Raw genomic sequence first — 13415 nt, 5'->3', positions numbered from 1 at the left:
TTGGATGTAGATGTAGACATCAATGAGTAACAACTGGCCATTAAAAAAATTCTGGCCAGAACAAAGATTTTGTTTGAATTAATTCAAACATATCTTGAAATTTCACAGCTGAATCACTGGGCAAGTCAGGTTTTCTCTTTAAATCTAGTTTTGAAGGTAGCATGATGTCATGGAAAGGTTGCTGGACTTGGGGTTGGGAAACTTGGGTTCCAACCTGGTACATATATATACATATACATACATATATGTATACACATATACATACATACATATATATATATATATATATATATATATATATATATATATATATATATACACACTACATGACCACAGATAAATTATGTAACCTCCGGAAGCTTCCTTTCCACACCCACAGAATTGGGAGGAGCTAATGATCATATACCAGTTATCTCAAAAGTTACAAAGAATCTATATTTTCACATCTTAAAGTACTATATAAATGTATCACTAGTTTCTTTTCTAAAACCTATTTCATAAAGAACAAATTAAGATCTATGCCATAAAGAATAATTTGCATCATTCCATGAATCAGTCTCAAAATTCAAATACTTACCATTGAGAAAGCAGAATTGTGAGAACCTAAAAAAAAAATAAAGCATATTTAAAATGTTATTTTTATTCTGTCAATAAAACAACAGAATCTATTGAGAACGTGCTATAGGTACTAACACTATGCTAAGCATTACAGAAGTTACATAGGAAATATGTCAGCCTTTGCTCCCACAAGGAGCTACTAATCACATTGAGTAGCTCGTATTTTAGTACATGATATCATTGACAGGAAATGCCAGGTGAATTGATAAAAATATTATGGTGTATATATACGATAATATGAATAAATGGAAGTTTATTGTACCCTAAAAAAGGATGAAGGAGAAATTCGGGAGTTGAAAGTGAATGCAAAAATTGAATGCAGAAAACAGAACCACAAAGTACAACATACACAATGACTACAACTATGCAAATGGAAAGATCACTAAAAGGAATCCAAATTCTGAGTATTTGTAAAACCACTAAAAATGATGGTTTCAGGAAAGAGATAATGAAGCGTACCGCCCTCCTTGACTAGAGAGGAAGAAGGACTGCTAGGACAGAGAGTTGTATATGCAGTTGTTATAGTATTTTTGCTTAGCTATGTTTATATATTTACAAGGAAGAGTTCTCTGGAGAGGGAGAAGGGACAGTTTCCAGAAATGACTGAGTCATAAGGACAAAAACCATCAATAATTTTTTTAAGAAAAATGTCATTTTGTAAGTTCACGCCAATATCAAAAACATGTGACTGCAAAAGTCGGGAAAATCACCAAGGATCATAGATTTGGAGCTAGAGGGACCTCATAGGCCAAAGGTCTATCTCTTCCTTCTATAGATGAACAAAACTCATTAGCAAGGGTAAGTAATTTGCCCGAGATCTACCAGGTTCCTATAGCTCGAATTCAAGTACTCTTTCTATGATACCACGATGGGGCAACAGCAAAATCATCAATAAGATTCTTCAGGAGGCCATAGATTATTTTATCAGCTGGTAGCAGGTTTGGAAGAGGAGGAAATTCAGGAGAAATAGGTTAGGGAGAGAGGAAAACGAGAACTGCAATAGAGAGAGAGAAATTACCTTGATTTCTGAATTAGCTTTAAATCACATATGCCCAACTGTATGAGCTGTATGAGCAACAGTATAAAGTGGGGCAGAAATGGGAATTTTATCAAAGGAAAACCCAGCTCTTATCCTTTAAGTAGCACTTTAACAAATAAAATTGAGAAGTAAACTTTATAAAAAGAGAATGACCTTTAATAGAATCTAATACAGTAGATCCATTACATAGGAGATGAAACTATTACAGGACTTTTCTTCCACATATTTTGAGACATTATCAGATGGGCCTTTTGGAAATAATAAGCCATCCTGAGAACTCAGGAGCTGATACACTATTTTCTTTCCCATCAATAATAGCACATAATGCCACTTTCTACAAGCAGTTCTTTCTCCATTTTCCAGCAAAATGTAGTTTTCTCAAAGATATTTTGTGAAAATTGCATTTCTATATAAAATGATCATTAGTTTGGGGTTGTGTCAGAATGATGAGATCAGGGAAACCTGGTATTGATAAAGCTAAGGGTTTAAAAGTTCACATGGGCCCCTTGTCAGCTGTGTGATCTTAGGCAAAATCACTTAACCTTTCTAGGCCTCAATTACTTTATCTCTTCCAGCTCTAAATTTCTAGGATTTTATGAGTCTGTGATCTCAAAACTCAGAAATAATAGTCCCAATAGTAATAATAAATTCATATTTAGATAGTATAGAGTTTTAAACTCTAGAGAGCCCTTTCTTTACAACCCTATGAGATAGTAGAGAAAAAATTCTGCCTATTTTATAGTTGAGAATATGAAGGCTGAGAGAAGTTAAGTGACTTTCCAAAGGTCACATAGCTGGACATTGAGGGGCTTGACCTTGAGGAGAAATTTAAATACCAAACTTTTAAAAATGTGACTATTCCTTCAAAAGTTGCTAAACATGGTTTGTTTTCATGAAGTCTGAATGATTCTTTTTTTTATTTTATTTTAGACTCAAACAGCAGAACACAAATACAGAATAGAGAAAAGAAACCAAAACATATCATAAACTTAAATATTGGAACTTAAATACAAAGTAAGAAGGAAAAAAAGCATGTCATGTGCATAGCAGAACATAAGAGAGGATTCAAAATACATAACAATAAGTTTTCATTTCTATGGAACGTTCAGGGTTTTTTTCATGGTTTTCATGAAGTCCGAATGATTCCTTTTTTATTTTAATTTTTTAATTAATTAATTTTAATTCTCCAAACATGGCTTAGAGAAAGACCTACTGGCTTCTAACAACTCTAAAAGGACTTTGGCCAACACAGATTTTTGCCTGGGTCATCCCCTATGCCTCAAATACATTTCCTCCTCTTAGAATCCAGGGGCCCATAAGACTCAGGTGTTTTGCTGACTCCTACAAGAAGCCTTTCCTGATTGCCTGAGCTGCACTTTTCTTCCCCACCACCTAGACTATAAGTACTACTAGGAAAAGAACTTTTTTCCCATTTTATTTTGTTTGGTCTTTGGATCCCTGCCACCAACACATTTTTGGCCCATACACATGCTTGTTAAACTTTACTGGCCTGGAATGGACTGAAAAACAAATAGTTCTGTAAAGGGCAGAAATGGAGCCATTGGAAGATTACAGATCATATCACTATAGATTAAGAGTTGGGAAGGGCCATAGAGGTCATCTAGTGCAAACCCCTCATTTTAAAAATGAGGAAACAAGGCTAAATAAAGTAAATGATTTAATCAAGGTCACATAGGAAGTAAATAAAAGAATAAGGATTCAAAGTCATTGCACATGAATCCAAGGTCAGAGCTCTTTCCCCAGTATCAAAAACCCCACTAATGTCTATCGGTTGGGAGAATGGTAAGCAAGCATTAGAAGAAAAATAGGGCAAATTAAAGGGAACATGGAAAAGAGAAGCATAAAGGCTAAAAATGAAGACAACAGATGTAGAAGGACATAGAATCTGGGATGACATGAAGCAATGAGATATTGGCAATGACATCAGGATGAGAATCAAAGAGGACATTGCTAAACATTACATCCTAGATCCTAAGGAAACTGCTGAGCAAACATCCTATTTTCTGCAAGGAAAGTTGTCCTCAGAGACTAACATCTTCAGCTAAATAATTATCCTTACATATCAATCAACAAGATTTTATTAAGCACTTTACTCTGTACCAGGCACAGTGTTAAGTGCTAAGGTTACAAAGAAAAAGCAAGAACAACCCTACCTTCAAAGAACTCACAATCCAATGAGGGATCAATACATAAGAAAATGGCAAGTAAATCGAAAGCAAAACCTTAGAGAGGATAGCACTAGCAGTTAGGAAGGCCACAAAAGGCTTCCAGGAAGAGGTGGCGCTTGAGTGAAATCCTAAAGGAAGCCTGGGATTCTAAGAGGACAATCCAAGGATAAAAAACAGTCAATACAAAGGCAAAAGGAGGTGAGATTGATGTCACATTCCAGGAACAGCAAGTTGGCCAATATGGAAGAAGAGAGTAGAATGTAAGAAGAGTGGAAAGGTAGTGTTCCAGGTAGTGATTCCATATCTGGGACAGTGGACTACTCGGAACCTAAGGGATAGCATAAGCAATTTCTTTAATAAAAAAAAAAATACACCATTACCCCCAGGTAAAAGCAGTCCACAAAGAGACAGAAGCAGTTTCCAAGCAACTTTTCTGAGGTTTCAGAAATTCCCAGCTACCATCCTATAGCCTATGGTCTTTATATATACCTTGCCCAAAGGGCCCACAGCTGGGTCTCAGGTCAATCCACCGAAGGGCCACAGAGGAAGTGAACAAAACCATCAGATTATAGAGGTATGACCTAAATAACATCCCTTATGAATATAAAGTAGAAGTGATGAATAGATTTAAAAGATTTGATCTGGTAGACAGAACTATGGACAGAAGTTCACAATATTGTACATGAGGCAGCAGCAAACAAAATTTTAAAGAAAAAGAAGAGCAAGAAAGCAAAATGGCTGTCTGATGAGGCTTCACAAATAGCTGTGGAAAGAAAGAAAGCAAAAGGGGAAGGAGAAAGGGAAAGATATACCTAACTAAATGCAGAATTCCAGAGAATAGCAAGAAGAGATAAGGTTTTTTTTTTTAAATAAGCGATGCAAAGACAAAAAGAAGAAAGACAAAAGAAGAAAACAATAGAATGGGAAAGACAAGAGATCTCTTCAAGAAAAATAGATATCAAGAGAATGTTTCATGCAAAAATGGCATGATAGGGGAGAAAAATAGGGACTTAAGAGAAATGGAATTAAGAAGAGGTGGCAAGAATACACAAATGAGCTATACAAGAAAGACCTTTACATCATCAAGAACTATGATGGCATGATTACTGATCTAGAGCCAGATATTGTGGAGAATGAAGTCAAGTGGGCCTTAGGAAGCATTGCCAGCAACGAGGCTCATGAAGGTGATGGAATTCCAGCTAAGTGATTTAAAATCCTAAATGATGATGCTGTTAAAGTGTTACACTCAATATGCCAGCAAATTTGGAAAACCCAATAGTAGCCACTGGATGAGAAAAGACCAGTTTATGTCCCAATCCTAAAGAAGGGCAATGCCAAGGAATATTCAAATTGCTGAACACTTGCACTCATTTCCCATAACAGCAAGATTATGCTTAAGATTTTGCAAGGTTTCAGGAATATGCAAACTGAGAATTATCAGAGAAGCAGGCTGGTTTTTGAAGAGGCAAGGGGAATTAGAGACCAAACTATTAACATTCATTGGATTATGGAGAAAGCAAGGGAGTCCAGAAAAAACATTTACTTCTGCTTCATTGTCTACACTAAAGCCTTTGTGTGGATCAAAACAAAATGTGGCAAGTCCTCAAAGAGATGAAAATACCAACCAGATCATTTTACCTGTTTCCTGAGGAACCAGTATGCAGACCAAAAAGCAATAGTTAGGACCAAACACAGAACAAATGATTGATTTAAGATTGGAAAAGGAATACAACAAGGCTGTAAATTGTCACCTTATGGAGAGCACATCACATGAAATGCCAGGCTGGATGAATCAAAAGCCAGAATTAAGGTCGCTGGAAGAAAAATCAAGAAGTTTAGATATGTAGAAGATACCACTCTGATGGAAGAAAATGAAGAATTAAGAAGCCTCTTGGTAAGGGTGAAGGAGGAGAATGTAGAAGCTGGCTCAAGGCAACATCAAAAAAAAAAAAAGATCTTGACAACTGGTCCCATTACTTTCTGGCAAGTAGAGGGAGAAGAAATGGAAGCAGTGCCAAATTTTATATTCTTGGGCTCAAAGATCACTGCAGACAGCAACTGCAACCATGAAAATAAAGACGCTTGTTCCTTGGAGGGAAAGCTAGGGCAAATATGGACAGCATACTAAAAAACAGAGACATGTCTTACTGAAAAAGGTCCATATAGTCAAAGCTTTGGTTTTTCCAGTAGCAATGTATGTCTGTGAGAGTTGGACTATAAGGAAAACTGAGTGCCACAGAATTGACACTTTTGAATTGTGGGGCTGGAAAAGACTTTTGAGAGTCCCTTAAACAGCAAAGAGATCAAATCAGTCAATACTTAAAGAAATTAATTCAGGCTATTCACTGGAAGATCAAATATTGAAGCTGAAGCTTAAATACTTTGGCCCCATGATGAGAAGATGAGATTCATTGGGAAAGACCCTGATATGGAGAAAGACTGAAGGTAAAAAGGAACAGGGGACAGCAAAGGTTGAGATGGATGGATAATGGCATGGAAACAGACTTCAAGAGATAGTGGAGGATAAAAGGAGGATAGTAGAGGATAAAAGAGCCCAGCATGCTATGGCCCATGGCATCACAAAGAGTCAGACTTGACTGAATGACTGAAAAACAACATGTGCTGTGAATCTGGGGAAAATACCTCCCCCAAAATAGTAGCCTTAGAGGTCAAAGAAATATAGCCTGTTGGGCTATATATGGAGAAAAAGATTCTCACTCTTTATTCTATTTTGATTCCATCTCAAAGGGAGGCCTCCACTGTCTTATACCTCCATTCCCACGTAGACATTTTGATGAGATTAACTTGAGACCACTTGCCCCACCAAGATTGTCTGACTACAGGAAAACACTCCTACCCCATCAAACCTGATCTTGGGCAACAAGAAGGATAACAAGTTATACAGCCCAAGCTTAAGACACTTCCCAAAAAATCACCTAATATCCTGCCCCTATCACTCAACCTCCCAAATAAGGAAAATGAGTGGGCAGCTTCACTATCTTATAGGCTCCTTTTGTCTATCATTCTAAAGCTGCTCAAGATCTTATATATGTGTGTATGTGTGTATGTATGTGTGTGTGTCTCCCTTTGTTTTGAAGAGTTGTTAGCCATGCAGCCTTGTCTCCTGATTTATTGACCTCCAGTTAAATGGACCTAGGTGGGAGAAATTACTCTCCAGGAGGATCTTAGGATCTCTAGGCTCAGAAATTTCCCAACAGGTCAAAATCAATCAATCAATAAAAGTTTATTGAGTGCCTACTATGTGTCAGACACAGTGCTGAGGATACAAAAAGAAGCAAAAGACAGTCTCTGCCTCCAAAGATTAGATCTACTCTTGGCTCACAACAGCTCTGGTTATGGGGCTTAACTCAAGCTGCCTCAATATTCCACTCTGGTGTCCTGGCCCACAGAACAAAGAAGAGTCCAGGTTGTAAAATGTTTTAAAGGACTTAATATTTGATCCTGGGTGGTAATCAAGACCCACTATTTATTGGAAGTGACGTGGTCAGACCTACACTTTAGAAAAATGGCTTTGGTAGATGAATGAAGGATGAATTGGAATGGGGAGATACTTGAGGAAGGGTAACCAATTAGAAAGCTATCACAGTGGTTCTTTTCGGAGGTAAGAAGGACCCAAAATCAGGTTGTGGCTGTATAAGTTAAGGAAAAGGATCATACGGAGAAATGTTGTTGAGAAAGAAATTAACATGTTGAAGATATTTGAAGATGTTTTTTCATAGTTGGTTAGGAGGCCCATATCTAGAATGACAACCTCTAATTAACCTAACTATTGATAGCCTCTAACTAGATGAACAAGAAAGCCTTGGCCTCAGACTCCTAAATCTGTACAAGAAGGGTAATAGCCTGGAGGATCCCTAGTGTCCTTTTCAGCTTTAAATCCTATGATTATATCTGAATATCTCAAAGATTTTAGGTCAATATTTAACTTAACTTTAATACTTCTGAATAAAACCATTGGGAAGGATTAGTGCCTATCCAAATGTATAAAGTAAGGAAGAAAGAGTAAATGCTCAAGAAGCTTCACAACTAGTCTGAGGGAATGTATTTATTAGGCCATCCCTAGGAATCTCACCATGGATATTCATGAGGTAGTTAGCCTTGATCCCAACATAATCTACCTTCTATGGCCCCATTGCTCCCCCAGAGCTTCTGAGCAATAGAATATAATTAAGGCTCCATTAAACAAAGTTTGTTGGTTTTTTTTTTTTTCAAATTAGCTTCAGGACCACTTACCTGACAGCTTGGAACCTTCCATCCAATGTTTTTGTAAAGCAACGGCCTTCTCCATTGTTTTTGAAATGCCTTGGGTGAGCTCCTGAATATCTTCCAGAAAGGCCAAATCAGTCCCCATGCCTTGATGGCCTTGAGAATTTGGGGACCTGAAGGTGCTTTGAATAAAGGTCAAAAAGGGGAACTCATCACAAAACTGAAACTGTGAAGTCCCAAAATGCATCTCCTATTTCAATTTAGCACAATTAGAGAACTATTTATTAAATCTATTTACAATCCAACCTGTCTTCCAACCTGCCCTATGTCTCTCTGATTGGATGGCTCTTCTCAGCACCTCCATTTAATGTCATGCAGGCTGGCCATGTCTCATTCCTCTCCAGACCTCATGTTGCTATTTCTCTACCATGGTCCAGCTCTTCAATCTGAAGCTTCACTCCAGCTCTGGGATTCACACACTGGATCTATCCTCCATCCTTGTGGCCTCTCTCTCCAATTGAATGGCTCCACCCAGAACCTCCACTTAAGGAGAGCACCTAGGTCAGTCATGTATCTATCATTCCTTTCCCCAGGCTGGTCCTTCTCTGCCATGCCCCTCTACCAGTCCTTTTGTCATCCCTCCACACACAGGTGTATGTACACACACACACATACACACACACTCCAAATTCCTTTTATGTGTTTATGTGTTTTCTTCCTCCATTAGAAAGTAAGCTCCTTTAGGACAGAGCTATCCTTTATACTTGAATTTGTATTCCCAGCTCTTAGCACAGTATCTGGCACACACTGATTGTTTAATAAATACTTGTTGACTGATTAGCTGACATCCATGGAGAAGAGTTATAAAGTGTAAGCCAGTATGTATGGGTTTGGGTCCCCATGGAATACACCCACATTTATAATATTCCCATGGAAAACACCACATTTATAACAACACAGATCTATCAGAATATGTATAAGGTACTATGATTTGCCCTAAATTTGGGGGAGGGGATTCCCCATTCTGGACCTGTGATTTCATCAGTGTAAGGATCTCCTAGTAAGGAAACTCCCACTGCCAGATCTTAGATAATAGCCTTAGACATTGAGAGGTTAAGTGACTTACAAAGTGGCAATCAATCAATAACCATTTCATTAAATGTCTACCATGTACAAGAATTGTCATATACATAGTATGTGTCAGAAGTGAGACTTGAACTCAGGCTCTCCTGAGTCCAGGTGTGGCCTTTCATCCACTAAATAAATCTGCCTCTCCATGCTGTCCTAAGCATAATTACATACTTAAATAGATCTGTGATCTCAATAATTTGAAAATTCCCTCCCAATGATGCAGATCAAAACACATGCACACCTGCTCATCATGTACCCTGTAGGTCTCTTGTCCATCCTCTCCCATAAATCTCCAAAGTGAGGTCCACCCCTGATAGAAGCCTTCCTTCCTTCTTCCTGACATTAGTAGGGTACCAGTGTAGCATTCTGGCTATCATTAATATGCACCCCAACAGCAAACCATTGAGACACAAAGATTTTTAAAAGGTATACTTTCTGTCCTCAAGATGTCTACATTCTAATCAAACTGCTGTAGGAAAATTGAAGGGGGAGAGAGCATCTATAGCACAATTACATATGTACATTAATAGTCTATGATTTCCTCAAGTGTATGTTCCCTCCATGGGTGCAATTTACAGCCCCTTCCCAAAGGCACAGCCCAAGACAAAATCACCTTCTCCAAAAGAGACCTTCCCTAAGTCTCATGCTCCCTTAAGTTTACAGAAATTGATAAAAATAAGACAACCTATCTGGCAGGACTGGCAACCTGGACTTCAGTTCCACTTAGAACTGCTCACTGTGTGACCCTGGGCAAGTCACTTAACCCTGATTGCCTCAACAACAACCAAAAAACAACAAAACCTGCTCACAATCTCTAAATATTAATATCCTGGCTTTGCTACTAGGAATTTAGAAACAACTTCAAGTAGCCTTCATTTAAAAAACAAAAAAAGAAAGCAAAGGAAAAAACATCCTGGGGATTGTGTCCAAAAAGCTTCTGCTAAAATGAATAGGATTTTAGTCATCAAAGACCTGGGATGTCAATTGTTGGTTTTCTTCTAAATAATGAGCTCCCCTGCTAGTATCTCTCCCCTCCAGGTCAGCATTTGCTAACAGATGTTGCTTGGAATTGGGGATTTTAGACCAGAATCAGTTGTAATGAGTTAGAAAAAAATGAAGGGATATTGACTCAACTCCATATCCTTTGACCCAGAAATCCCACTACTAGATATGTGCCCCCAAGAAAGTCAAAGAAAGAAACAAAGGTCCAATATGTATCTAAATATTCATAGCAGTCCCTCTTGTACTAGAAAAGAACTAGAAACAAAGTTAATACCCATCCATTGGTGACAGAGACAGGGAGAAACAAGAATGGAGCCAGAATTAACACAGGACAGACACTAACATAATACAAGGAAAGGGGGCTATTTCCTTCCATCCCAAGAAGACCTTTGGCCATCCCCAAGGGCTGCCAATCCCCCAGAGTCCTAGTCCTGACTTCCCAATAGGGAAAACTGATCTTGGCATGTCATCTAGCCTGGGGACCCATGCCACAGAGTACAAGGAGGGTCAGTGATGAAGGCAGTATGTGCTGACTACTGCCATCTCTCATTGGTGTCAACCCAAACCCTCCTCAATTCCTATTTTTCCTCTTCCTTTCCTTTCCATTGTGCCCTCTGGAATCATCCTCTGTTATTAACAAACTCTCTTTTACCCTGGATCCAGTTCTCTCACATTCCTTTCATCATCTAAAAAACTATATTTCTCTTTAAGACACTATATTACTTTGCACCTTCTCCTATGCTAGTTGCCTTCTCTCATGTACTCTAATAAAAAGAGCCAGGAGGGAAGGTTGGCATACTCTTTATTCTCCATCACCACTTTCAGACCTTTGAAACTCTATCACCATTGCTCAACAACCACTTCTTTCAAGTCCATTCCATCTTTGGTGTTATCATCTGTGGACCTTTAGGTCACTCTCTCCTCCCCAATAAGTTCAGAATCCAGTTCAATATTTTTGTAAATCCCAAACCTCCCCTTTTTGAACACCCCCATCTCCCATTTCCTCAGTTTCATCTACCTTCCATGACCTCTGTCTCTTGTCTGCCTCAACCGCACACAGAATGGGTGCCCCAGAAACCCTTCCTTTCCCACCCACCCCCCAAACACACACATTCCTATTCAACTGAATTTATCACAGGTGGTGAAATTCCAAATTAAAGATCTGACAAGAGTGTGTTGTCACTAGTATTTGGCACCTAAAGAGACCTTAGATATCATCTGGGTTCCACACTTCATTTTGCAAATGAGGAACCTAAGGATCAAAAAGTTAATTGACTTGCCCAAGTGTATGCTACTTGCCTGGAATGTTCTCCTTTCTCGCTCTGTGTCTTAGAATTTTTAGTTTTCTCCAAGGGTCATCTCAAATGCTACCTCCAACCTCAGGTCTTTCTTAATCTCCCAAATATTAATTTCCCTCTCTCTCTCCCAACTACTTTGTGCTTACTTATCTGTGTATCTATCTGTGCTCCCTGAAGAAAGGAACTGTTTAATTGTTGGTCTTGTATCCAAAACACCTAGCATTATGCCTTACACCAGTGAATGTAATCAACCTGAATTAAACTGAGCAAAGCAAGGATTCAAAACAGGACAGATGATGCCAAATCCAGTACACTCGATACTATCTTACAGTTCTCTCCTATAATAATCTTTGGCTAGTGGTATTACAACTTCCATTAAGGCCCACTTGTTTATGTAGAATCAGAGTAAGAAGATACTCCAAAGTAGTAAAAATTTAACTCTGTGGAAAACAATGCATTTCTGTGGAAACAAGAAGAAACAAATTCATGAAACAGAGAAACGTTAAAGGCCAGAGCCACGTAGACAGTATTCTTGTGTGAAAGGCCCTTGGGCTTTGTGGCATCCAATATTTAAGGTTTAAAAGCAATATCTACTAAGAAGTCACAGCTTTTCTGACGTGGCAACAACCTCACCATGAAATGAACTGTTAGAATATGAATATACCTTTGTGAAAGACTAAAAAAGGTACAGGGAGCCATGTCCTATTACCACTGAATCCACATTTCATCATGGATCCTTCATCGCTAATGGTCCTATATATTCTGATGATCTTAGTAAAGCTATAATGAGCACTTTTCTAGTCCAAGTGTTCATTCACATTGAATCCTAAGGTCTCTCAGGGCTAATTTATCTCCTTATTAGCAGCTAGGTGGCACAGTGGGTAGAATACCAGGCCTAGAGTCACCCGAGTTCATATTTGGCCTCAGCAACTTACTGTGTGACCCTGGGCAGGTCACTTCACCCTGTTTGTCTCAGTTTCCTCATCTGTAAAATTATCTGGAAAAGGAAATGGCAAACCACTCCAGTATTTTTGACAAGAAAAAAACAAACAGGGTCACAAAAAGTCAGATATGACTGAAAGATGACTGAACAAAGCCCTAACAGTAATTATAGCAATGGGTGTAAAGAACTTGTTTTTGGTTTTGTTTTTCAGTTTTGACCTATTTGTGTCTGAATACCACTTTAATTGTCCTGACATGATACCCACACTATGATAGCATTGCTTTCCAAAGAACTAGGTCCAAATTCTCACAAAACTTTGAGTCACATAGCTAGAAATCCTGAGTTTGGAGCCCAGCTCTGATAACTGTTAGTTAATTTGACCTAAATATAAAAAGGTCATATCATAAACAAATTAGAGAAACAGATTTTTAAAAATTGACTATCAGATATATGGATACGCAAAAAGCACATGACTAAACAAGGAATAGAGAGGTAAAGGGGATAATTTTGATTACATAAAATTAAAAAGGTTTTCCACAAAGAAATCTAATAAACTAAAATTAAGATGGAAATAATTAATTGGGGGGAAATTTTTGTAATAAGTTTTTCTGAGTAAAACCTCATTTCCAAGATACACAAAGAATAGATTCAAATTTATAAGAAAAAGAATCATTCCCCAATCAATAAATGGTCTAAGGATATGAACAAACAGGACTCAAGGGAAAAAACACAGCCTCTCAATTACAATATGGAAATGCTCCAAATCTATAATATTTAGAGAAATGAAAATTAAAGCACTTCCAAAATTCTACCTCATACCCATCAGAGTAGAAAAGATGACAAAAAGGAAAATGATAAATGTGAGAGGGGCTGTGGGAAAACAGGTACATTGATGCTCTGTTGGTGGACCTGTGAATGGGTACAAATGGTCGGGAAAGCAATTTGGAATTACACACTAAAATAATAGA

At 38.1% G+C, this 13415-nt stretch overlaps 1 protein-coding gene across 1 annotated transcript in view; it reads right to left on the bottom strand.

Moving 5' to 3' along the window:
• ABCA13 (ATP binding cassette subfamily A member 13) overlaps positions 1–13415 on the bottom strand; it is a 519839-nt gene that overhangs the window by 462028 nt on the left and 44396 nt on the right. The window contains exons 4-5 of the mRNA XM_036739641.1: positions 8101–8255; positions 578–603 (exon numbers count right to left, since the gene is read on the bottom strand). Coding sequence (XP_036595536.1) covers positions 578–603; positions 8101–8255 — 181 coding nt within the window. The remainder of the gene's footprint in view (positions 1–577; positions 604–8100; positions 8256–13415) is intronic.

The sequence above is a fragment of the Trichosurus vulpecula genome, chromosome 9 (genome assembly GCF_011100635.1).
Source record: "Trichosurus vulpecula isolate mTriVul1 chromosome 9, mTriVul1.pri, whole genome shotgun sequence".
Taxonomy (NCBI): domain Eukaryota; kingdom Metazoa; phylum Chordata; class Mammalia; order Diprotodontia; family Phalangeridae; genus Trichosurus; species Trichosurus vulpecula.
This window is presented reverse-complemented; position numbering and strand designations above follow the sequence as displayed.